This window comes from Pocillopora damicornis, chromosome 4 (genome assembly GCF_964200805.1).
Source record: "Pocillopora damicornis chromosome 4, jaPocDami1.2, whole genome shotgun sequence".
NCBI classification, from domain to species: Eukaryota; Metazoa; Cnidaria; class Anthozoa; order Scleractinia; family Pocilloporidae; genus Pocillopora; species Pocillopora damicornis.
The window spans coordinates 1,728,110-1,753,631 of record NC_142673.1 but is presented as its reverse complement, the minus strand read 5'-3'; the positions used below and the strand labels follow the sequence as shown (position 1 = coordinate 1,753,631).

The following is a 25,522-nucleotide window of genomic DNA, read 5'->3' as shown; positions in this document are numbered from 1 at the left end:
GGCTTAAATGCCACACACTATAGCAGTGATTGGCCAAAAATAAGAGCCATTCATTGGTTAGCTTATGCAATGTTCGATCCGATTTGCCACGAAGCTCAAAGCTCACATTAAAGTCACCCGGTTTTCGAAGCACTTGACTTCACATGTCCAATATCAGTAGTTATTTGTTATCGTGACTTTTAAAGGTAGAATATAATCCAGTGTTGCACCATGAATCGTTCTCTATATCCCGCCTCGTGTCCTCCAATTGTACACGTTCCTACTTGCATAGTAATGGTTGGTTTGCCGGCGAGAGGTAAAACTTATGTTTCGAGAAAACTAACCCGGTATCTCAACTGGATCGGCGTCAACACCAAGGTATTCAACCTCGGGGAGTACCGCCGCGAAATGGCTGGTGCTCACTGCAAACACTCCTTCTTCGATCCAAGTAATACGGATGGAATGAATGTACGTGAAAAGTGCGCAGAACTCGCCCTGGAAGACATCACAAAATGGCTGAACGACAAGGGACAGGTAGCTATCTTCGATGCTACGAACACCACTCGAGCTAGAAGAAAGAAAGTCACGGATCACCTCACCGCCCATGGCTTTAAGGAATTTTTCGTGGAGTCAGTTTGTGATGACAACGAGATCATTCGTTCCAACATTCTGGAGGTAAAAGTAAACTCCCCTGACTATCAGGGGGTACCCCCAGAAGAGGCTCGCCAAGACTTTGAGGCCCGAATTAATCATTACAACAATTTCTATGAACCTCTCGCTTTGGACCATGATTCTAATATGCCCTTTCTGAAAGTGATTGATGGTGGAAAGCGATTTCTGATGAATAAAGTTGAAGGATATCTGCAGAGTAGAGTAGTTTACTACATCATGAACTTGCATATCACCCCAAGAGCCATCTACCTGTCAAGACATGGTGAAAGCATGATGAACTTGCAAGGGAGGATTGGAGGAGATTCTGATCTCTCTGAGAGGGGCTGGGAGTACAGCAAGGTGCTTGGAAAGTTTGTTAAGGAAAATATGCCAGATGATCTCAAAGTCTGGACCAGTGAAATGAAGCGCACCAATCAGACGGCAAGTGACATTGACAGACCAATCGAGAAGTGGAAAGCCATTAATGAAATTGATGCAGGTGTATGTGAGGGAATGACATATGAAGAAATACAGGAGCAATTTCCTCAGGCTTTTGCAAAGAGAGATGAAGATAAGTTCCACTATCGCTACGCTCGTGGGGAGTCTTATGAAGATCTTGTGGCCCGGCTAGAACCAGTTATCATGGAGCTGGAGCGGCAGCAGAATGTGCTTGTGATCTGTCACCAAGCTGTAGCCCGTTGCCTACTGGCATACTTTTTAGACCACAGCTCTAATGAGTTACCTTACTTACGTGTTCCATTGCACACCCTCATAAAGCTCACTCCAGTAGCATATGGTTGTCGTGTGGAGAAGATTGATTTGAAGGTTCCAGCTGTAAACACACACAGGGAAAAGCCCAAGGTTGTGACAGTGAGCCGAACCTCTGAGGATGCATTGGAGACTGTTCCCGAACATGAGTGACATTGGTGGAATGATTTCATCTTTCTTTAATGGTATGTCTTTTATTAGTTATCAAGGAGTTTCACATAATCTAGAAAGCTTACAGCGTACAGATGGACATTTTTTGGGTTGCTAAGGGGTTCATTCCATAAGTTCTCAAGAGTGGAGGTATGCTTATTTTAGGAGGCAATCATTGTGGACAAAAATAATGAATTTTGTAATGATTTATCATTGCAGTGTTTTTTATTCTTTATTTTTTTTTTCATTTCTATTCTTGTTGTTATTCTTAATCAGAGAGATATCCTATTTGGTGTAGATAAGTAATAAAATTATTTCAGTGTTATATGTAGGTCTCAGGTTTTTAACCCTTTACTCCCAGACCAAGTTTCTAATTCTCCTTACTGTCAACCATTCAATTCTTATAATGTTAGCACAGAGAATTTAGTAGTGGATCAACTAATTATCCCTTGACTGATATTTTTCTCTATTCTTATTACTTCTCTGGTTGATATTATATTGATACTGTAAGGAGAAATTCTGTCTTGGTCACTCATGGGAGTTAAAGGGTTTAGTGCCTTTCCCTATTCACGAAGCAGGTACAATGTTTGAAATGCCTTGGGTTGTGTAGGGCCAGGGAAGTATTATACTTGATTTATTTGGACAAAATGTTTTTACATGCAACATATTTTGATACTGACACCTTATTTAATTGTTTAACATGTAGTAAGCATGGTTATTTTGTAAGTTACATTGTATTTTACCAAGCCATGTAGGGGTAAGAAAAAAGTGAGCGATAAGCTAAATGTGTGTTTGTATTACCATATGTCAAACCATCAATTAAAGAATAGGTTATTCGTCTATTATTTGATTTCTAATAATTTATCTTGAAGTTTTTAAAACTGCTGCCAATAGCCATGTCTGAGCATCGTATTGATTGCATAAGGCCTTTGCAAAAGATGAAAACAATGCAAACAAATCCATTAAAATTTCCTGTGTGACCAACAAAAAATCTTATGGGCTCAACAGTTTGTTTCTTTGAAAATCATGCAGTGATCAAAAAAATCAGTCAAAGTAGTGGTGTAATAATAATTAATGATTAGTAATATCAGATTTTTTATGTACCCACATAGACATGTAGACTGGTATATTTTGGAGTTATAACAATATGAGTTTATAGTCATTCAAATATTCATTGAGGTAATTTATTTTAATGCTGTTAGGATATTAGTTTAGTTAAGCAACCACATATGTGTTGCAGATTAGTGAAAACATATCATTATGATAAATGTTTTTAATCCAAGTACTTGATATTTAACATACATTTGTAAGAGTATATTAGTTGACATGAAGCTGGTAGTTATTCAAATGTTCAATTTCAAATTAAGGGCTAGCTCCTGTTGATCAGGGTGAAATTTATTTAGATAAAATAAAATGTATTTAATTTCACTGAGAAACATTCAGTGTCTAGCTTTTGTCAATAGCATTTTCATAAGGTAGCTCTGACCTATGACCATGTGTACAGTGGATCTGAAGTGAGAAGCTGTTTCATTTTAGTTGCTGCAATATTATCCTTTTAAACTTAATTGGAGGTGGGGTTGCAAATGCAGGATATTGGTCTCGTTTCACACACATTTGAGAAAAATTCAAGCGTCATATATATTTTAAACAGCATTTCATGTGTCACAGGGGAACATTCAAATTTCTCATCTCATGCACGAACAAAGTAAAGCCTTTATACAGGCCCAGGTGGCCCATGGGGCCGGCACTTAGCTCCAGTTTCCTTAGCATGAAGTGGCCAGGAGTATTGCTATTCCCCCCTGGATGGGATGCTAGTCTGTCACAGGGTTACCCCCAGCATATTTGCTGGTACCCATCTGTACACCTGGGTGAAGAGAAGCACTGTGAGAGTAAAGTGTCTTGCCTAAGAACACAACACAATGACCCCAGCCAGGGCTCAAACCAGGACCACTCAATCTGGAGTCAAGGGCACTAACTGTGGGGCCGCTGCAAAACCTTACATCTCATGCAAGGTTTCAGGGAAATCATGAGGTTTTCACAAAATGAAAGTAAAAATCATGGGTCACATATACTTCAGGAGGCAAATCACACTTCATGCTGATTCATAAATTCAGTACAAATAAATCCTTTACCACCTTGAAAAGGAAAAATAGTGGTGTATGCTAAACACAGATTGGAAAGTACAACTTGCTGAACTATAATATGTGCCTTACCTTAATTTTTTAAGTTCTAGAATGTTTTTTTTTTTTTTTCAATTCATTGTCAGTTCAATTTTTCTGCATGACTTAATTTACAGAAGTGATTCCAGGGAAGACATGGCATCTCTCTACTCCCTTTCAAAGAAAAACCTATCCTCTGTTTTAAACACTTTGAAACTGCTGTTTTTTGTAGATTGTTGATTACAGAGGAAAAGGGGATACTGCACCAGTAATTATGATCTGACTTATGGTTTTACACATGCGTGATGAATAACAATGACTTGTGTACCGTGAATAACCATAGAAATTGCTCCAATATAGAGAGGTAGGCTTTACTAAGTGAACAACTCTCCATTGGTGCCATCTTTTCTCAAGAAGAACTACTCAAATTGATGGATACATATGTAAGGGTGGTGTACAATTTTGCACATTTTGCATCATTTTATTGTAATTGGGAATAATTCAATCAAAGCATGGAACAAAATGATTATTTATTCAGTATATATCTGTAACTGTGAAACGAGATGACATATGTTCTTATCTTATCGTATTTGAAATACTAAATAAATGATTCTTTAGTTACTTATGAGTTGTGAATCTTGTTAGAGTTTCTGAAAGCCTGATATATATATACCTGAAGCTTGTGGTTTTTTTTTACCAGTTCAGCTCCATTAATTAAACCTCTGGGTTGTATACTTCCCCCCCATTTGCTATCTTTCAAGGGACCTTCGGTGTTTTTGACTTGTGAGGTGGTTTGTTTTGTCTCGTTTAGCTGTGTCGACAATCTAAAATCGTATCTCCATTATCTTCATCATTTAGAATATTTGATCTTCTCGTCATTGGAATGTTGCTTGCGGTCCGAAGCTGTCAAACAAATAAAACTTTGACGCAGTATGCACAAAAAGCACTTTTTTCGAGCTCAAAATACAGATGTGGCAACCACAGAGTACATAAACTGCTTAAAATTCCTTTCACGTACGTGTCCACTCGGTTTATAAGACCCCAACCTGAGAAACCCAGGTGTGACGTTACAAAAACCAAGCTACTTCCATGGATAGCGAATTTTTTCAATGTTCCTCTTACGTTTAACCTCGGAGCTTCAGGGGACAGAGGTTTAAGGGGTTTTAGGGTAAAGTAAAGGTAAATGCAAGTCACCGATCGCATTCGTTTGGTATTCACCCAGCTTTCAAAAATTTAGATCATTCTTTCATGAGGCATTGGCGTCCCTCGTTAAAATTTACCCCCACGCAGTGCAATTGAAAGGGGGAAATAACATGGATGTGTTTATATTGGGAAAGCAAATTTTGTAAATTTGTACAAAACGCCTAGGGAAAACAAACTCCAATTATAATAAATCATGAAGGAGGAGAGGACAACAATAATAAATAAAATTATCGCTTTTGTTGGTCATTTCTTTCTTTTCATTTGGTGGCTTCTAAAGAAGCCGTTTTTGTTTTTGTTTTTGTTTTTTTTGTTCCTTTACTTCTTAGCTTTTGCTTTGGTCTTCTTCGCTGTCTTCTTTTTAGGTGTAACTCGCTTTTTAGGGCTCTTTGTCTTTTTCTTTGCAGCAGTCTTTGCTGCAGATTTCTTTGCTGCGGTTTTCTTCTTGGCTGGAGACTTTCCCTTCTTAGCTGGAGTCTTCTTTTTCTTTGTGGCTTTCTTAGCGGTTTTCTTTTTCGTTGTTCGCTTCTTAGGCGTGCCAGCCTTCTTTTTGGACTTTTTAGCGACTACCCTCTTTGCTGGTTTCTTCTTTGGCGCAGCAGGTGCTTTTCCAACTTTGAAGGATCCCGATGCACCAGTTCCTTTAGTGTGTATCAGCTTGCCGGTCTGCACGCCGCGCTTCAAAGCTACCTTCAAATGCGAAGATGGATCTCCGGCGATTCTGTTATTTGCTTTGATGTATTTCTCAATGGCCTGCCTCGAAGAACCACCTCGCTCCTTCATCGCAGTTATGGCAGTGACGACCATGTCAATGTACGGTGGATGCGCTGCAGCAGGGCGACGAGCTGGTCTCTTTGCCCTTGGATTTTTCGCCTTCTTCATTTTGCCGCCGGGACTTTTCGACCTTGATCTCGAGCGGGATCTTGAGCGTGACCTCGATCTCGATCTGGATCGCGAACGGGATCTTGGTAAAACAACAGACATTTTGATTACTAATGAGGCGGGTGTAAAAAAAGCTGCTCGGAAAAGATTTCACGATGCAAGTAGCGTAATTTCATACTCGCGCCAATTTTATTTTAAAAGACCTGACGCCTGAGGGAACAGTCCTCTGTCACGAACCAGATTGAATATCAGAGGCCGACATTTTGGAATTTGTGTTTCTTCCTGAAAGTTTTTAACCGCTTGCTGTTATGCAGAGCTTCGCAAGCAAATGGTAAGTCGGGAAAAATTTAACTATGAGAACTATCTTTTCGTACGTTGTTCCAAAGTTGTCTCCTCTAAATGTATACCTGGGTATTTTTAATATCTTTCTCATCAAGCGAGGTGTCACAAATTAATGTAAATGGTATTTAATGCAAATCATTTAACGACCTCGGTCAGGATACCCTTAAAAACACTATGGGATCAAAAACTGATGATTAGGAAACAAGTTAAGCCAAAAATGAACGACGATAATTTAATTCCAAGTTTCTGTTGGCTGCTGCGAATGCGTGAAACAAAGACAGATTGCACAGTCGCCATTTTGCAATGTCCAGAGGCGCCAGACTTATAGTGAAGAAATGAGGCTCCTTGTCACTTTTCCCCACCTAGATTTTCATGAATTCATGTTTCTATGCTAGCAGCAAAGAACTAAACTGTTTTTGGTGAGATTCTTTCATAATTCAAAGAGTATTTCAGAAAGTGAACTCAGTGAACCCTCTTTGTGTTTTGGTTATAGCCATGCCCAAAGCCCAAGTAAGGAAACAGATTTCCTATAAAATCTCATTCAATTGTGTGTGCCTGATTTGCAAACGGAACTTTGTAAAGAAATTCTTACAAATTTTCTCCTGAGAGAGGGTTCTTAACTCATCGAAAAGAAGTTTTAGCCATACTTTAATGCTGTAAGCTTCGGATTTTGATTCTCATCAGAGAGTCTTTACTCTCAGTGAATTCCGTTTTCACGGTTGACGCCTGGGTTCCTCATTAGAGGCGCTTTTTCTGATAGTTAAAAGCTTTCCTGTAGTTTAATAAACAAGGTTTGCCAAAACACAGCTCTTGCAAAATGTAGCAGACGACAATCCTAGTTATCTAAGAGGTTTCAAACTTTATTGAACGACAAGCTAAGAAAATTTAGTCCTTCAGTGTGTCAAGTCAGTACCACCATTTTGGGTGACAAGAGCATGCTTCATCTTGGACCTGTAGCACTTTGTGCCACTTTGCTCTATATTGAAATCACAGAATACATTCTAAAAAGGTTTAATTTATACTATTAATCTTATAAAAACATTTCAGGGCTTCGTCAGAATGGTTGGAGACACTTTTAATGCTATAAAGAGTATAATCAACCGGTAGTTTTACATACGGCCGTGTAACTTAGACTCACTTTAAAGGCCTAGTGATCGATAAAACTCAACCAAGTATTTATTTATCTAAGAACACCCATATCAATAATATCAAACAATAGACAACCTACTGACCGATTGTATATGGTGCCGTTTATAGCAACTTGATTTTCTTCAAATTGACTATGAAGGTTTTCAGCAATAGCAAACACTGTTTGTATAAATTTGGCGAGAGTAAAAAGTTGATAACAACATTTTGGAACTTCTTCTGTGACGGTCTCATTGATATTGTATCTTACCTTCCTTTCTTTATTATTGGCTTGTTTTGTAATTTATTTTTTTTATGTGTGACATCAAGGGAAGATATCCTCTCTCAGGATTTCATCCAATCGCTTTGAAGTTTCAGACTTTTCCGAGATGAAAATTGGAATTTTTTCCTATTTACAAAAGCACAAAAAAATCGTGAGGGAACAGGCGTTTAGGTGGTGCACAGCTGTCTTGACGTTAAAATATATTTCAATCCAGGTATTCCGTTCCCAGAATATTTTCTTTCTGAGCACGTACGCATGTTTTTCTTTCATTTTCCTAAACTGATAGGCTGATGAGGTGCCGTGATAAAGAATGAAACTGAGTTAGTGATGGACAAACACGCAAGACAGTTGTTTTGTCAGAGTGCATTGATGCTGTAAAGGCATCTTTTTTTTTATCTTTTTCTATCGGATTAGGGTCCAACATCGACTGATATATGTTGAAATGTAACGAAATAATTTAGAAAATCAAACGGGAAGCTGTTCTACAAGAAAAAAAAAAAAAAAGAAAGATGACTAGATCGGGTTCAGGAATTTTCCCATAGGAGTTCCACATACTTTCGGTTTTCACTTCCGCGAAAACATTCTAGGAACTTGAAAGCAAAACATGGACAAAAGGAAACTGCTTCATCCGGTCAGCCAAGCAAGGATCCGTTACTTTAAAGCAGATTCTGAAATATTTCTTCAATATCATTTTAGTAATTTCCCCGCGGAGTTCACTTCTTTATTCTTGAACAGCACCTAGTTTGCCTTACACGATGTGACTTCTTATATAAATACCACTTTTCACAGCGCTGTTTTTATTGCTGACCACTTGTACTGAAGGCTTCGAACAGACTCAACTTGAAGAGTATTATTGTCTGTTTCGCGTTTTTCGTCACCCAGGCCGCTTTCAGATGAATTACTTTTGCTCCTGGGGCTTGTGATTCTGCAGGGGAAAAGTAGATTAATGGTTAGATCTGCAAAAATACACATCTGTCGTGCAATGCGGAATGTTGCGGTAAAGAGGAAATAGATTCTAAGCATCATTCTTCTGGAAACGAAGCAACGTGCCGCTAGCCGTCATGTCCAAACCTCCTAACAAAAAGTTGAACAAACTGAATTTGACTATAGCCCCATCCACTACAGTCCCTGATCCAGTATTACCGTAAGTATATGCTCGATTTTTATCATTTTGTTCTCGTTCCGAGGTCAAATTCCTCCACCCCTGTCTTTTTGTTCATTTGTACATGTCGTGTACGAAATGAGGTTTGTGCTTTCGTCCTTTTCTGCTCTGCAGTAACGATGCTGCCGGCATCGGCTCGCAAAAAGTGGAGGAGATACGAAAGAAATTCGACGAACTGAACTTGGATTCCTTACAGCGCGAGAGGCTGGAGGCGTTTCTAGCTGAAAAGAGGAAAATTGGAGAATTGAACGCAGAGGATTTTGAGAAATTGGCTGAATTAGGCGCAGGAAATGGTGGCGTCGTTACAAAGGTTTTGCACAAGCCGAGCGGTCTGATAATGGCTCGAAAGGTAAGCGAGTGATCAAGAGTATTTGGAACCCAATTTAATTCCCAGCCGTGTCTATTTTCAATTTAACCCATTTGCTTTGCAAATCGTTTTCCACATATCGGTCAGGAATACATCCTCTTGTCATTCCAAGCGGTTTCTGCTCTCTGTCGCACCTATTTCTGAGGAGTCTATGACCTTCAGGAATTTCTGTGCTATTTTTGACCATTTTTCTAAGTAACTCGTGTTTCTTTTTATGTGCAGCTAATTCACTTGGAAATCAAACCAGCTATAAGGAACCAGATCATCAGAGAACTCAAGGTTTTACACGATTGCAACTCCCCCTACATCGTTGGATTTTATGGGGCCTTTTACAGTGATGGAGAAATCTCTATTTGTATGGAACACATGGTACGTTAAAAGATTCGTGCATTCGCGAATGTAATGATCATTGTTGTTTATTGTGTACTTCCCCATTGGAAAACATTGAGAATCTACGCTTGAACTAGCAACATATTCGTCGATTCGAAATTATGTAAAAGCCGAAATGCTTTCTCGGAATGGGAACTGATGTATTAATAATTCACCGGTCGTTTGGCCCACGTAGAACGCGAGCAGTATTAGCAACAGCTCGCGGATTTTCACCTAGCGGTACAAAATGGGCTGGATGTTGAGCGCTCGTCTGTACCATTTATGAATAGGTCGAGTTTTCAAAGTCAAAGTAAAGAAAGCGTGGCTCGATGCGTTCATTAGGAGCTTCTTACGTTGATAAGTTTACTTTTCGTCTCGAGGTCTGTCAGTTGAGGATAACAGGCACTCTAAACCATAGTTGATGGCGGCTTTTCGATCGATCTTATATTTATGCTTTGCGCTGTTCTGCAAAATGCAAATAGGATCAGTTCAGTTATCGCCTGGGCCACTCAGAAAGCAAATTAAAGCGTTTTTTTTATCTTTTATATTTTTGGAGATAAATCGCTACTTCTGCAGCATTTAATTATCCCTCAAAGTAGCTGAATTCAATTTAATTTGGAACATCAAGAATTTCCCTTGCAGGAACATGACCCTGCAAACATGGTTATTTCTTTATTGATTAAATTATTCGGCTTTCGCAAACCAAATTCTTTCCAGGACTGGAATTATTTAAGTGCGCGTAACAGTATCTTATTTTCACTCTAACATTGTTTATTATCATTGTGATCAAGCACTGCACAGTTGTGTTTTCTGGGCAGGATTGGTTTGCATTTTAGCTCTCCAACTCTCTCACCTGCAAACAGACTGATTTGCATATTTAAATACTGTTTTGTCTTCTTCTCTAAATTACACACTTCAGGCTTAAATTTTTCTGATTAGTAAATTGCACAGTTGAAAATTACCTTGTGCTAATGTCAAGTGCGTGTCATAATTCTGAGGATTTAGGCAGAGGATCTGATCCCTTTTAAATTTTTTTGTTGTTTGTGTTTCTCATGATGCCCAGATTGGGTGGCTATTAGTTGGGTAACATTTGAAAAAAAGTGGATCTCATCTTAGCAAACACATATTTGTGGTTGTTTGTTTATTGGTGTCATGTTGTGGACTATCCTCTGAAAACAAGATACAGCTGGTAACCACCGAGTTAAGAATTTTTTTTTGTGGGAACAAAAAACCTTTGTAGCTTATTACTGGACAACAAAATAATTTTTTTCAAGAAAAACCAAGGTTAAGCTGCTTTTAGACAGACCAAATGAAAAGGTGTATTAGTATGGTCTAACCATGACATATTATTCAGACAAGCCTTTGTTTGGTACAATCATGTCTTTGCTTTAGTGGAGGTGTGGGTTCATCAATTTTCAATTGATCTTTTCCAGTCAAGAACATGAAAATCTAACTTTCAGTGTAGACTGCAAGTTGCCCTTTCCATTCTTATGGAGTGTATTGAAAAGATGGAAGGCATTTCTTAACTGCCTAGGAAATTATTGTATAGATAAGCTCACTTTTTCAGTTTGTATCTGTAGCATACTTCAGCTTTGAAAAATATCTCAGCTTGAGTTCAAGGTCAACATAACTTATCAGCAGTCAAAGAGTAAAGGGAAGATGCCCATATGGTTGGTTTGAGGTATAACCAGAAGGCAGAAGGTGACCTACTTTGCCCAGCAGTCAGTTAACATTTTGGCATATAAGAGTGTCTGGCATGTTATTTCTCATTTAAGAGTCTATTCATTTTAACCCTTTTTGATTCCCAGAAGTGACCAAGGCCTACTTTCTCTTTACAATATCAATACAATGTCTAGCCAACAAAGTGCGAAAATTAAGAGAAATATCAATTAGGGGATTATCATTTGATCTAAACCTAAATTTTCAGAAACTAAAATTATAAGCAATGTACACTAGTCAGTGTGGAAAATTAAGAAAGAAATCTGGGTGGTAAGAGGTTTAAAGCTGAAAGGCAATGAGCGGAAAACATATTAATTAGCAGTATTATTTGATTTAATATCAAATTCTTGGAGCAAAAATTTTAAGAAAGGTATGGCAGATAGAGCCAAGAACTAATATTTATCTCTTGGAAGTGAAAGTGTTAATGAGGTGAAATAATTATCTTATTAATCTCGTATTCAGGATGGTGGTTCCCTGGATCAAATATTGAAGAAGGCTGATCTAGTACCTGAGGATATTTTGGGAGTTATCACAATTGCTGTAAGAACTAGCTGATATATTATATATATTATATATAGCAGATAGTAGGGCAATTGACCATTTGTAGTCCAAGATTAATGTATGTAGTGTTACCTCTAGGATAAGCAAAAACTTGAATTTTGAGAAAGGGGAAGTTTATGGTCAAAACTGTTCTGCAGCCATCAAACTGAAAAAGAAAAAAAAAATGTGAAATCCAGCTTTATGTATGGGGCTGGATTGAAATTTTGGGTTATCTTGGACTGTGCAGGAAGAGCAAGGAAAGCCACATGCACAAAAGGGAATCCTCTTTTCTGTGGAATTTAGACATGTTTCTCTCTATGTATTGTATTTGTCTGGCTATTAATTTCTGTTCAAACAAGACTTTGCATACGCAGGGCTCCAAGATTAATTTCTGGGTTGTGAAATATGTTTCTTACCCAGGTGTCAGTTGTATAAAAATTGTCCTCTTACAGGTTTTAAAAGGCTTAAGCTACCTTAGAGAAAACCACAGTATTATACACAGAGGTAGGTATTATAACCATGGTAAATTGTTATTGGTGCAAAATTGCATGTTCCATCCAGAGGGCAACATCCTCTTACTAATGAGTGCTGTAGTTTACATCTATTTAATAATATAATTATATAAGATAGGCGGATAATTAACATTTGATTGATTTTGTTACTACTTAATTAAGAGTGCAATGGATTTATTACCATACTGCAAGTTTTTTTCAGTGATGAGGTTGAATGATTATGCTTTACTACTTTTGAGCAGGATTGTTTGATGCTTCTACTACATTCAGTCAAACCTGTATTAAGCAGCACCATATTAAGCAATCACCCTGTATTAAGCTGTTGGTAGTTTAAGTCCCAAAATCTTTTCCCATGAATTGCTGTAATTTTCACCTCAAGCCTGAAATACAGACAGGCCCAACAGCCTGTTTGAACAGTCATTTAAAGTGGAACCACTCAAATAAAACTCAGAGTAATCTTTCAAGTCATCTCATTCATTCTGTGTTTATCTTCCAAAATCAATGTTAGCACCTTGAGTTAAAATGTCCAAAGGGTATTGAAAATTATCTTCTTTGGATTCTTAGGAAAAATATTATGTACGAACATCATGTGAGTCATTTGCTGGTCAACCTTTATTAAATAGTCACCCCAATGGGCAGCCATTCTACTCATTTCTTGACAAAGATGTGAATCAAAGCAGTTGAAATATTGCATGCCTTCCATGATAGCTTTCCCTTCATTATTGATAGTGACCCAAAGTTGTGAGACAATCGATTAAATAAATTTAGTTATCATTTGTACAACTAGATAGTTTCACATACTTGTGATCTCTCTCCGTCCACATCTTAATCTCCTACTAACTGTAACGTTTAGGGGTGTCAGTGAGTCATAAAGTAGAGGGCAAAAACCGTAAAGTAGATGGCAAATTTCATAATTACCAGCTCTTATTGAAACTTCTGAACATGTGTGATTGCTGCCTCTAAAAGCTGAAATCATTGGAATGTATGAAGCCCAATTTTTAACATTATTTACCTAATGTGATTTACCTATCATAGTGGAACCATTTTCTTGCCTCCTAACAAATTTAGGCATGTTTGTCAAATTCAATAGTGTAATCTGGTAAATTTGTGGAATACTCCAACTTCATAAACTTGTTCAAAGTAGTGTGATCATCACAACAAGTGTTCCTTTTTGTTACTCAGATGTGAAGCCCTCAAATATTTTAGTAAACTCCCGCGGTGAAATCAAGCTCTGTGACTTTGGAGTTAGTGGACAGTTAATTGACTCAATGGCAAATTCTTTTGTTGGCACACGATCTTACATGTCGGTAAGGAGAATATGTTGATAAGTTAAGTAAGTGAATGGTAGTTTTGGTATTATGTACTAAAAGAAATTACATGTTTCTAACCTTTATACCTCCTTGGAATGACCAATGAGTAATTTCTCCTCACCATATCAATAGCATTTCAACCAAAGAGGTGACAAGGAGAGAGAAAATATCATCTGGGGATATTGTTTGATTCAAGGCCAAGTTCTCATAGCTAGAATTATGATAAGTGTATAGCACACTGTTAGGTGAATTGACAGTGAGATTTTGTGAGTGAAAGGGTTAAAATGTAACAGTTAAAATCCAACATGGAAGCTAAGAAAACAAGAAAACAATCCACAGACAAGTTAAACTGAGGTGGAAAATGCATGATAAGGAAGGCTTAAAGATGTTTCTGATACTCGAAAGGAGATACATGGTACATGTATGTCATTCATAGTTTGAGTAAGTTCTGCAACCTAGAAAATTTCCTTTTAATCAAATAAACCTTAGAGATTATTTTGTCCAAGTGCATGAACTCTGAAAAGTAAGAATAAGCCATGAAAAGAGAACTTAAGATACAGAAGATTCACCTTATTTGCAATTAATCTTTGACATTTTAAATTCTCAGCCTGAAAGACTTCAAGGAGCTAACTACACAGTTCAATCTGACATTTGGAGTTTTGGATTATCATTGATTGAGATGGCAATTGGAAGGTATCCAATTCCACCACCTGAAGAAAACCAAAAAAGCACAAGTCCATCACATCTAAAGAGAATACCTCCAGGAACAAGGCCACCTAGTGGTGTGAGCAATGATGCAAGGCCAATGGCGATATTTGAATTACTGGACTATATTGTGAATGAGGTGATGCCAAAAGTCTTAACAGTAAACTGATGAAAGTCGTGTGAATCAATTTTTAAGGAATTTATCTTGCGAGTTAGTTAGAGGATGTGCATAAAATTTGTGTAAACAGAGTAAGCAAGTTGAATTGCTTTTCTTCCCTCCATTGTTCTGACTAACCAAATGTTTGAGTAACATATTGGTTGATCAGTTTGATCTCCTAATAATATCTTTGCAGAAGTATGCATTTCTGTGTTGATGTAAAGTTTGCTGCAAGTTCAGGATTGCTTCATTGTGTAATCATCTCCTTTACTGCTGGGAAAATCTTTGTAGAAACTATGGTATATTATTGAAGAATGGTATATTATTGTCACTGAAGTTATACATTTTTGTTCTTTATTGGATAGCCTCCTCCCCAGCTACCACCAGAGCAATTTTCAGAAGAGTTTTGTGAGTTTGTCAACAAATGGTAGGCAATGTTTCCCACACTCTTCCATATGATGGTTATGAATAATAGTTATTGTCAAACTTGGACATAAATGTTTAGGGGAGTAAGTTGTGGTATATCCAGATGCACTGGAGATCAGGACATTCTAGAAAACAGCTAAATCTCACAGTAATCTATTTCAATCTGTTTCAGTCTTGTTAAGAATCCTTCAGAAAGAGCTAACCTCAAAGTGTTAATGGTAAGTTCTGTATGCTATGGAAAACATTTATTTTAAAATAAACTTGGAACTTTTCTTAGGAATTTTACAATAGCATCATGATTTTACCTTTTGAAATGGCAGCAAACCTCACCTTCAGTATGGCATGTAAAGGCAGCATTGAGTTCCAAACAGAAAAGTGAATAATTCATGGCCTGTATGAGGGGTAACAGGTGATGGGTGAGCATCCTATCCAGAGATTGGGCTTATAAGGCAGATTTGTGGTTACACAATTTTACTGTAGAACATTTTGCCAAAGAAGGGAACAACCTAGAAACAAACTTCCCCCCTCTACATTTGAAAACTCTGCTGAGTCTTTCATCTAACCAGTTACTTTGCCCAAATTTGAAACTGAAGGATTTAACCCTCTATGCCCCAAAATCAGTATACACTTTCTCCATGGTGCTCTCTGTACATTTCCTATAGTACTGAGAAAATTTATTTAACAATCAAGAACCTCTCAAGTTGGTTATTATTTCTTTTATCATCATGACCTTACTGTTTGCCTCAAGAGTGATACAGTGGAGTGAAACTGGATGCTAGTCACTCTTAGAGATTAAAGGGTTAAGGCTACTTTATTTTTAAAAAGGTGGAAAACCAAAAGTGTCACTAATAGCCTCATCCAGAAATGAGTTATACTTTTACCAGTACTGTTTATGAGATTAGCTGTAAGTTGGACAAAGGTAGTTTTCTTTTTGGCTCTGGTGCTGGTGAGGTATTTGGTGGTTGAGTGATGTGTTATTTTGTTCATGTTGAGTGGAGTCTACATTGGTTTTAAAATGGGACTGATTTCCAGAATAAAAGAGGGTTGCCTCAAAGCAAAATCATCTAGTTGAAAAAGCCTTAAAGACCACTGCTCTTTTACTCTGTCTTATTCTTCCAGGATCATGTCTTCATCAAGATATCTGAGTCAAAAAAGGTGGATTTTGCTGGCTGGGTTTGTTCAGTAGCTGGTCTATAGCGAGTGACTGGTTGCAATGCTTACTGATGAAAATGAAATGAATTGGAGTATTGGCACAGAACAAGCTTAGTACTCTTATTTAACTTGCATCAAGAAAATGACGGAATACATGAAAAGGTCTTATATGCATTGGAATCTATTAATTGTGGTGTGTATTGGATTCAGAGCAGCGAAAAACTGCCTTGGTTTGGGAGGGAATGTAAACAAGTTGCAGCCTCTTGGAGATGCAAACAATTATCAGAGTTGTTCAGGTATAGAGATTTCCACTACCCTGTAACTGGACGCCTTTGCATTGCAACAGTGCTGTATACCAGGGAGTGCTGAGGAACTAAATGAAGATCTCAAAATCCTAGATAAGGCAATGATAGGATGGGACCAAGAGGGGTGGAGTTGGGCTAGGTGTTACATGTCCCCAGTCACCCCATCCTATCAGTCATAACTCTAGTTGCATGAAAAATAAGTGGATTTCTTTCTAATAATGTGATTATTGTATATTATTAGCTTTTTGGTGTATGCTGTAATTTCTTACTTTAGTTTTATTGAGGTACTATTCAAGGGTCACATTTAAATTGTTAAAAAAAAAGGATGTAAAATCCTAATTGTAACCTCCCCTCTTATGAGGTATTCCTTGATAGGCGTTCTCATTTGTAAGTACACCTACGTTCTTACCCCCTTAGTCTACATGCTCCCTCAATTAGATCACATTTGCACAATAGTTAGAACAAGTCGAGAATGGAGCAAGATTTTTCATCAAATTCTTCTCACCCAGTACTCCAAAATGTGCAGAGCTGTGATTAACTATGTGAAGAACTGAGAAGGAATTCTCAATTTTTTTTTCCTATTTTCTTTCTATTTTTTTTTTTTTTTTAATTACAGATTTCTTTAATTTGGCCAGATTGAAAAGGTTGATAGATTTTTCCCTCACTCAAGTCTTAGAGTGGAAAAATTACTCCCTAGAAGTGAGCTTACTTAGAAGGCCCTGAAATATTGTATAAGCTCGGAGATAATTAAAAAGGATGTAACAAGAATGACTGTCGTAGGAATCAGATATGACAGTTGCTGTACTAAATCATAAATTACTTTTTTTTTTGCATCGTCGTGGAGGACATAATAATCGTCACATAATAGGGAGACTTCTCAGAAACATAGCTATTGGTACAAATGCATGCACATGCAGAGTTCCAATCTACACCTGACTCTTTTCAAAGAGGTTGGGAAGAAGTGCTCTTGTCCCATGTTCTTGAGAGAACAGGGGCTTGTTTCTGGAGAGAGGAAGTCTCTTTATGACCCCGAAAAAGCAGTTTTTTAATATCTGTCTTTCGTTCAATTTGACAGTTTTGAAAAGCAAACGGGAAATTTCTGGATAGGAAACAAAATGAAATGTTTAAATCTTTTTTAGCTAAAGCCTTGACTGTTTTCCTTACATTTGAATTGCAAGATATTACTTTGGGTCTGTATAATTACCTTTCCACGTGACGCCAACATTCTGTGATGAAGCACTTTAATGAGAGCATTTGGTGGTTTAGTCAACTGTAGATACATTGAGTTTGCATGCTTCGGTAAATATGAGATACAAATGTAACTCCCTGTAAACGAGGAGACATTATAACTATTGAAATTTCTTAAATTTTTGTTTATTCTGACGTCTTTATATTGCATTTGTTGGACTTTTTTCCCGCTTATTCTGAACCTAATCAATTTAATTTTACATTGTCACAATTTCGAATGTCTAAACTTACCAATTTGCGACCTTGCCCCAAAATATAGCCAAGATCATGGGCAATGGTGTCTGTGATTTGGGTTATCATTTTATGTTGTTTATTATTAGTTCTCAAGTTCAAAACTGCAGAAGATATTCTTTAGAGAGCCAAACTTCAGGGGACAATCAATGATGTTTTTTCTACAGAAATGAAAACTCGAGGACAGTGTGGAGTTATTTCTCGTTTAACTTTGGGCAAACCTTTACGTTCTGTTACCTTCGACTGATCTTTCTTTTTAATGATGCGAAGGTTCAAAACTTGTTACCCCTTTCAAAATTTTCACAAATGTTTAAAGTATGATATTTTTTTGCTAGGAGTGAATTTTGGTTCATAACAACGACACAGAAATGGCTTTCAGCCATTATACTAAAAGTAGGCCGACTGTCGACTGAGATGAAGCAAAAAACAAATTCAGTGGATGAGGTCCATTGAAGAGGACTAGTTGCTTGGTTGAAAAGCAAGTGAATTGTACACTGTCTGTATTGCCTCTAAATGCCCTTTGATTCCTGGGCTGAAGCATTGGCTGCTCAATGCTGCGACAATTTGTGATTGCATATTATTTGAAACATGTAAACTTTCAGCGTTTGGTGAGATAAATTTTTTAGTACGAATGATCAGTTGAACTGGTTAGAAATATAGGGAGGGAGGGGCTCAGGGAGAGGCTAATCCTACACCAGACCAATCGCATACCCCTCTTTGTAGTCCCCTGCGTAGTTCATTGGTACAAACAAACCTGATTTCAATCTCAACAAAGCAAAGCAAATTGGATGTTACGTCATTTTTGGCTGACCTCGGAATGCAATCAATGTATTGTCGTATGGAGTAAATGGGAAGAAAAGTAAACACTGCACTATCGTTTTAACCAAATATTCCAATTTCATAACTATGAGTGCAAACTGTTGAGGGGTAACCGTATTTAGTTTGGAAAAACCCTTGGGATCAAGGTTTCTATGCACTATTAGTAAACTATCTGCCGCAAGATTACAGAAAAACGTCACATGCATCATTACAGACCAATTTATATCAATGTTTGGAAGAGTAAGCGTTCTTTTGGGTAAAAAGGCATTCTGAGAGTTTGCGACACTATCGCCAGATGGCCAGTGGAAGTAATCAAGACCCTTTTCGAAATTTGGCTGACCTTGGAATGCAATCAATGTACTGCCGTATGGAGTAAAAGAGAAGAAAATTCAACATTATGCAATATCGTTTTGGCTAAATATTTGGTGTTCTTAACTAAGAGTGCAAACTTTAAAGGGTAACCGGTTTTAGTTTGAAATTACAAGCGTCCAGTAATAACTGAATAGGGAAGAAAAAGAGTTCAGACTCTCGATTTCCATCCATTTTCTTCTCTAATCATCTTGATTCCATATATCCCGATGTAATCACTCTATTTATTGAAGTATTTCATCAGGTGTAATTGCGGTGGAAGCAATTAAAATAACTGAATCACGGGATCCAGGTTTCCATGCACTATTAGTAAACTGTCTGCCGCAAAATAACGGAAAAGCGTCACATGCATCATTATAGACCTATATCTATCAATGTTTGAAAGAGTCGGCGTTCTTTTAGGTAAAAAGGCATTCTGAGAGTTTGTGACATTAAGGCCAGGTGGCCCGTGGAAGTAATCAAGACCCTTTTCGAAATCGTGGGAAAATACACTAAAAATACGACGAAAGACTCGATACGACCTTGAATGAAATTTAACTATAGTTTTGGACCGTAAGCATGATGGAAGACGCCTCGGTTCATTTTTAGGTTCAGGAGACCATTTAAAGGCGAGTTGGGGGATGAGTTGACCGGAGAGGAAAAAACAATTTGGAGTTATCGCCTATTTAACCCCAGCATTTATAAAGTTAAGAGATTTAAACGGTCTGATGGTTCCATCAATCAGAACCGGGTTCTTCGGACTGTGATGTATTTACAAGAAGTCTTCGTCGTATTTTCAACCTCAGTCAGCGCTACATAACCGGGTTCAGTGAAAACAAGGTAAGAAAAGAACATTTAAGGTTTAACTGTAAAAGTTACATTACTCTGAGGTTTCAGACAGGTTTTACCGGGTCCGTTTGGAATTTAAAAGATCAGTGCACTTACGTTCGACTCGGCTAATTTCGATCGCAATCATAATTTGTAATTGCTTGACTACTCTATGGGATTGACGATAGAAATTTATTTAAGAGACGTTTCAGTGAGCCAACCAAGCACATTCCTATCGATTGTAGAGGAATTTCAAAGTTATGAGACATGGCAATATTTGTTGACGCACCAAGGTCTGTAATTTCCGCTTTCACTCAGAATGCGTGGAAATTGCACTTAAATGTTTAATACCCGTACAGGGTGAGGTCTTTGGACGATTTCTGTGTCACTATGTAGCTGCTTTTCATTTAAAACGAGGCAAATATCTGGCAGTTTGAGGAATGATCATTTAAGTGCAAGTAACATTTCGAAACATGCCGTGTTGTCGTGTTCGGACCTGTCCAAACTTCGTGAATAGTTAATATTCAATTTGGTCAACGGTCACTTCGTGAATTACCATTAAATTACAAGAATAAGAACTTTTAAGGTATTCCAAAGATCCTCTGTCGATTACTTATGGAGTCATTCTTGCTCAGGATCAACTAATGTAGTTCTAAGATTCCAAGTTATGAGACATGGCAATATTTGTTGACGCACCAAGGTCTGTAATTTCCGCTTTCACTCAGAATGCGTGGAAATTGCACTTAAATGTTTAATACCCGTACAGGGTGAGGTCTTTGGACGATTTCTGTGTCACTATGTAGCTGCTTTTCATTTAAAACGAGGCAAATATCTGGCAGTTTGAGGAATGATCATTTAAGTGCAAGTAACATTTCGAAACATGCCGTGTTGTCGTGTTCGGACCTGTCCAAACTTCGTGAATAGTTAATATTCAATTTGGTCAACGGTCACTTCGTGAATTACAATTAAATTTCAGTTATGCTTGCTTTAAGAACTTTTAAGGTATTCCAAAAGATCCTCTGTCGATTACTTATGGAGTCATTCTTGCTCAGGTTCAACTAATGTAGTTCTAAGATTCCAAGTCCTGATTATTTATTTAAGACGGAACCATGGAAAGTACAGTAATTTTTTTGTTTTATCATTTTTATAAATCTCTTGGAATTCTGTCTCTAGCTTGAAAGGTGTGACATTCGCTCAATTGCGAGTTGGAAAGAATAGAAGAGTTTGATCGCTACTTGAAAGTATGCTCATTCTGAAATTACCCGAAGGGCGTAAATCAATTGTACAGTTGTGGTCACAGTACAGAGAAAAAGCTCTGCACGTGAGTTTAACAATTTATACATCTCAGCGCCCTCGGCAAAATATCAACATACTCAGTCAACCAAATCTGCGTGGTCTGAGAACAGGAAAACCGACCACGAGTTGTTTATGTTCCTGTTTTAAACTCAATAGGGTGAAGAACGCGACAAACAAAAGATTTCACGAGCAGAAAAAGCAGAGCAAAAGCTTCGCACGTGTGTTAAAAACTTTGTACACCTCTTAAACACCATATTTCGGTCACCAACATTTGTCTTGTCTGACAACGGGAACACACTATTTAGTTTTTAACGCCTCTTACACATGTCACATGGTATGCTGAAGTCGAGGTCTGGCGTCGTTAGAGATAGTAGAGACCTCCAGCCATTTGCTAAATTATTGAGACAAATACCGATTCCTTTTTAATCGACCTTTTCTTTTCCGTCGTTGACCAGACTGCTTAAAGTACTTAGTGCCTCAGTCGCGCTTTATACATACGGGTCTCGAAGACACAAAAACATGATCAAATTTTATTTCACATCGGGGCAATTCTCAACCTGAGCTAATCGTTATTGGTACAGCTTGAAGTAATAAAAATACCCCTTACGGGATTCCCCGACCATGGCTGGTCTAACGGTGTGCTAAGAGTACATATGACATCCCATTAAAACTGAAAAGTAGACGCAATGTAAATAAAATGCTTTTTATCTGAATGTTGTTCATCTAAAACTCACAATTAATAAATAAAAGACTACTTGTCCACTTTTCATTTTGTACGCTAGGAGGGGTGTCTTAGAAATAAAACAGGCAGCAGGCCTCATCCCAAGGCCCCTACTCAGCTTTTTATGAAAATAAGATAAGACTGCATGCATAGCCAGGTATACTTCGTTGAGAACTCAAAACTATCTGCCGCTTCCGCTTCTCTTTTTCGGAATATAACAGAAAAGCGTCACATGCATCGATATTGACCAATATATATATCAATGTTTGAGAGAGTCAGCGTTCTTTAATTTTTGGGTAAAAAGGCAGTCTGAGAGTTTGTGACACTAAGGCCAGGTGGCCCGTGGAAATAATCAAGAGCCTTTCGAAAACGTGGGAAAATATACTAAAAATACGACGAAAGACCCAAACTCAATACGGCCTTGAATGAAATTTAACTATAATTTGAATCGTAAGCATGATGGAAGAAGCTTCAGTTGATTTCTAAGTTTAGGGGACCGTTTAAAGGCGAGTTGGGAGATGATTTGACCGGAGAGGTAAAAATAATTTGGAGTTATCGCCCGTTTTCGGCTACGTCTTAACCCCTGCAATGATCAAATGAAGAGATTTAAACGCTTTGATGGCTCCATCAATCAGATCAGTTTACAGATCTGATTGAGGAAGCGACCAATCAGAACAGTGTTCGTCGAGTTGCGATGCATTTACAAACATTTACAAACGTATTTTCAACCTTTCAATCAGCGCCACATAGCCGGGTTCAGTAAGAACAAGGTAGGAAAAGAACATTTAAAGTTTAACTGTGAAGATAAACATTACTCTGAGGTTTCCGGCAGGTTTTACCGGGTCCGTTTGAAAATGAAAGGGTCAGAGCGCCTACGTTCGCCTCGGCGAATTTCGATCACAATCGTAATTTGTATTTGCTTGACTTCTCTCTAAGGTTGATGATAGAAGCTTATTTAAGAGACGTTTTCATGAGCCAACTAAGCACATTCCTATCGACTGTAGGGGAATTTCAAAGTTATAAGACATGACAACATTTGTTAACGCACCAAGGGCTATTATTTCCGCTTTCGCTCAGAATCTGTACAAATTACACTTAAATGTTAAATACCCGTACAGGGTGAGGTCTTTGGACGATTTCTGTGTCACTATGTAGCTGCTTTTCATTTGAAACGAGGCAAATATCTGGCAGTTTGAAGGATGATCATTTAAGTGTAAGTAACATGTCGAAACATGCCGTGTTGTCGTGTCTGGACCTGTCCAAACTTCCTGAATAGTTAACATTCGATTTGGTCAATGCAGATCAACGGTAACTTCGTTAATTACCATTAAATTTCATTTACGCTTGGTTTAAGAACTTTTAAGGTATTCCAACACATCTTCTGTCGATTAATTCTGGAGTCATTCTTGCTCATTAATCCGGTTTAACTAACGTAGTTCTAAGATTCCAAGTGCTAATTATTTAGTTAAGACGGAACCGTGGAAAGTACAGTAAGCTTGTTGTTTTAGCTTTCTTACGAATCTGTTGGAATTCTGACATTCGTTCAATTACGAGTTGGAAAGAATATAAGAGTTTGATCGCTATTTGAAAGCATGCTAACTCTGAAATTACTCGAATGGCGCATACCAATTGCACAATTGTGCTCACAGTACAGAGAAAAAGCTCTGCACGTGAGTTTAACAATTTGTACATCTCAGCGCCCTCGGCAAAATATCAACGTACACAGTCGACCAAATCTGCGTGGTCTGAGAACAAGAAAACCGACCACCAGTTGTTTCCGTTTCTGTTTTAAACTCAAGAGGGTGAAGAACGCGACAAACAAAAGATTTCACGAGCAGAAAAAGCAGAGCAGAAGCTTCGCACGCGTGTTAAAAACTTTGTACACCTCTTAAACACCATCTTTCGGTCACCAACATTTGTCTTGTCTTATAACGGGAACACACCATCCAGAACTCAACGCCGCTTACATATGTCACATGGTATGCTGAAGTCGAGGTCTGGCGTCGTTAGAGATAGTAGAGACCTCCAGCCATTTACTAAATTATTGAGACAAATAACGATTCCTTTTTAATCGACCTTTTCTTTTCCGTCGTTGACCAGACTGCTTAAAGTACTTAGTGCCTCAGTCGTGGCTGATACATACGGGTCTCGAAGACACAAAAACATGATCAAATTTTATTTCACATCGGGGCAATTCTCAACCTGAGCTAATCGTTATTGGTACAGCTTGAAATAATAAAAATACCCCTGGCGGGATTCCCCGACCATGGCTGGTCTAACGGTGTGCTAAGAGTACATATGACATCACATTCAAACTGAAAAGTAGACGCAAAGTGAATAAAATGCTGTTTATCTGAATGTTGTTCATCTAAAACTCACAATTAATAAATAAAAGACTACTTGTCCACTTTTCATTTTGTACGCTAGGAGGGGTGTCTTAGAAATAAAACAGGCAGCAGGCCTCATCCCAAGGCCCCTACTCAGCTTTTTATGAAAATAAGATAAGACTGCATGCATAGCCAAGTATACTTCGTTGAGAACTCAAAACTATCTGCCGCTTCCGCTTCTCTTTTTCGGAATATCACAAAAAAGCGTAACTGACATGCATCGATATTGACCAATATATATATCAATGTTTGAGAGAGTCAGCGTTCTTTAATTTTTGGGTAAAAAGGCAGTCTGAGAGTTTGTGACACTAAGGCCAGGTGGCCCGTGGAAATAATCAAGAGCCTTTCGAAAACGTGGGAAAATATACTAAAAATACGACGAAAGACCCAAACTCAATACGGCCTTGAATGAAATTTAACTAAAGTTTGAATCGTAAGCATGATGGAAGAAGCCTCAGTTGATTTCTAAGTTTAGGGGACCGTTTAAAGGCGAGTCGGGAGATGAGTTGACCGGAGAGGTAAAAATAATTTGGAGTTATCGCCCGTTTTCGGCTACGTCTTAACCCCTGCAATGATCAAATGAAGAGATTTAAACGCTTTGATGGCTCCATCAATCAGATCAGTTTACAGATCTGATTGAGGAAGTGACCAATCAGAACCGTGTTCGTCGAGTTGCGATGCATTTACAAACATTCTTCAACGTATTTTCAACCTTTCAATCAGCGCCACATAGCCGGGTTCAGTAAGAACAAGGTAGGAAAAGAACATTTAAAGTTTAACTGTGAAGATAAACATTACTCTGAGGTTTCCGACAGGTTTTACCGGGTCCGTTTGAAAATGAAAGGGTCAGAGCGCCTACGTTCGCCTCGGCGAATTTCGATCACAATCGTAATTTGTATTTGCTTGACTTCTCTCTAGGGTTGATGATAGGATATTATTCAAGAGACGTTTTAATGAGCCAACTAAGCACGTTCATATCGATTGTAGAGAAATTTCAAAGTTATGAGACATGACAACATTTGTTAACGCATCAAGGGTTATTATTTCCGCTTTCGCTCAGAATCTGTGGAAATTACAATTAAATGTTTAATACTCGTACAGGGTGAGGTCTTTGGACGATTTCTGTGTCACCATGTAGCTGCTTTTCATTTAAAACGAGGCGAATATCTGGTAGTTTGAAGGATGATCATTTAAGTGTAAGTATCATGTCGAAAAATGCGGTGTTGTCGTGTCTGGACTTGTCCAAACTTCGTGAATAGTTAACATTCAATTTGGTCAATGCAGATCAACGGTCACTTCCTAAAAACAATTAAATTTCATTTACGCTTGGTTTAAGAACTGTTAAGGTATTCCAACAGATCTTCTGTCGATTAATTATGGA

The 25,522-nt window shown here is 37.9% G+C and overlaps 3 protein-coding genes across 3 annotated transcripts; 2 read left to right on the top strand and 1 right to left on the bottom strand.

Moving 5' to 3' along the window:
• Positions 1 to 210: 210 nt before the first annotated feature.
• On the top strand, positions 211 to 2,984 carry LOC113672738 (6-phosphofructo-2-kinase/fructose-2,6-bisphosphatase). Its single transcript, XM_027189079.2, has one exon. The coding sequence runs from the start codon at positions 211 to 213 to the stop codon at positions 1,549 to 1,551; it is 1,341 nt and encodes a 446-aa protein (XP_027044880.1). The 3' UTR covers positions 1,552 to 2,984.
• Positions 2,985 to 5,007: 2,023 nt separating this feature from the next.
• On the bottom strand, positions 5,008 to 5,993 carry LOC113672740 (uncharacterized). The gene has a single exon (XM_027189082.2). The coding sequence runs from the start codon at positions 5,889 to 5,891 to the stop codon at positions 5,226 to 5,228; it is 666 nt and encodes a 221-aa protein (XP_027044883.2). The 5' UTR covers positions 5,892 to 5,993; the 3' UTR covers positions 5,008 to 5,225.
• Positions 5,994 to 8,132: 2,139 nt separating this feature from the next.
• On the top strand, positions 8,133 to 17,630 carry LOC113672696 (dual specificity mitogen-activated protein kinase kinase 1). Its single transcript, XM_089203231.1, has 10 exons — positions 8,133 to 8,683; positions 8,816 to 9,050; positions 9,291 to 9,437; positions 11,619 to 11,696; positions 12,149 to 12,200; positions 13,391 to 13,515; positions 14,126 to 14,362; positions 14,746 to 14,807; positions 14,979 to 15,024; positions 15,926 to 17,630. The coding sequence occupies exons 1-10, from the start codon at positions 8,601 to 8,603 to the stop codon at positions 16,001 to 16,003; spliced, it is 1,143 nt and encodes a 380-aa protein (XP_089059357.1). The 5' UTR covers positions 8,133 to 8,600; the 3' UTR covers positions 16,004 to 17,630.
• Positions 17,631 to 25,522: the final 7,892 nt, after the last annotated feature.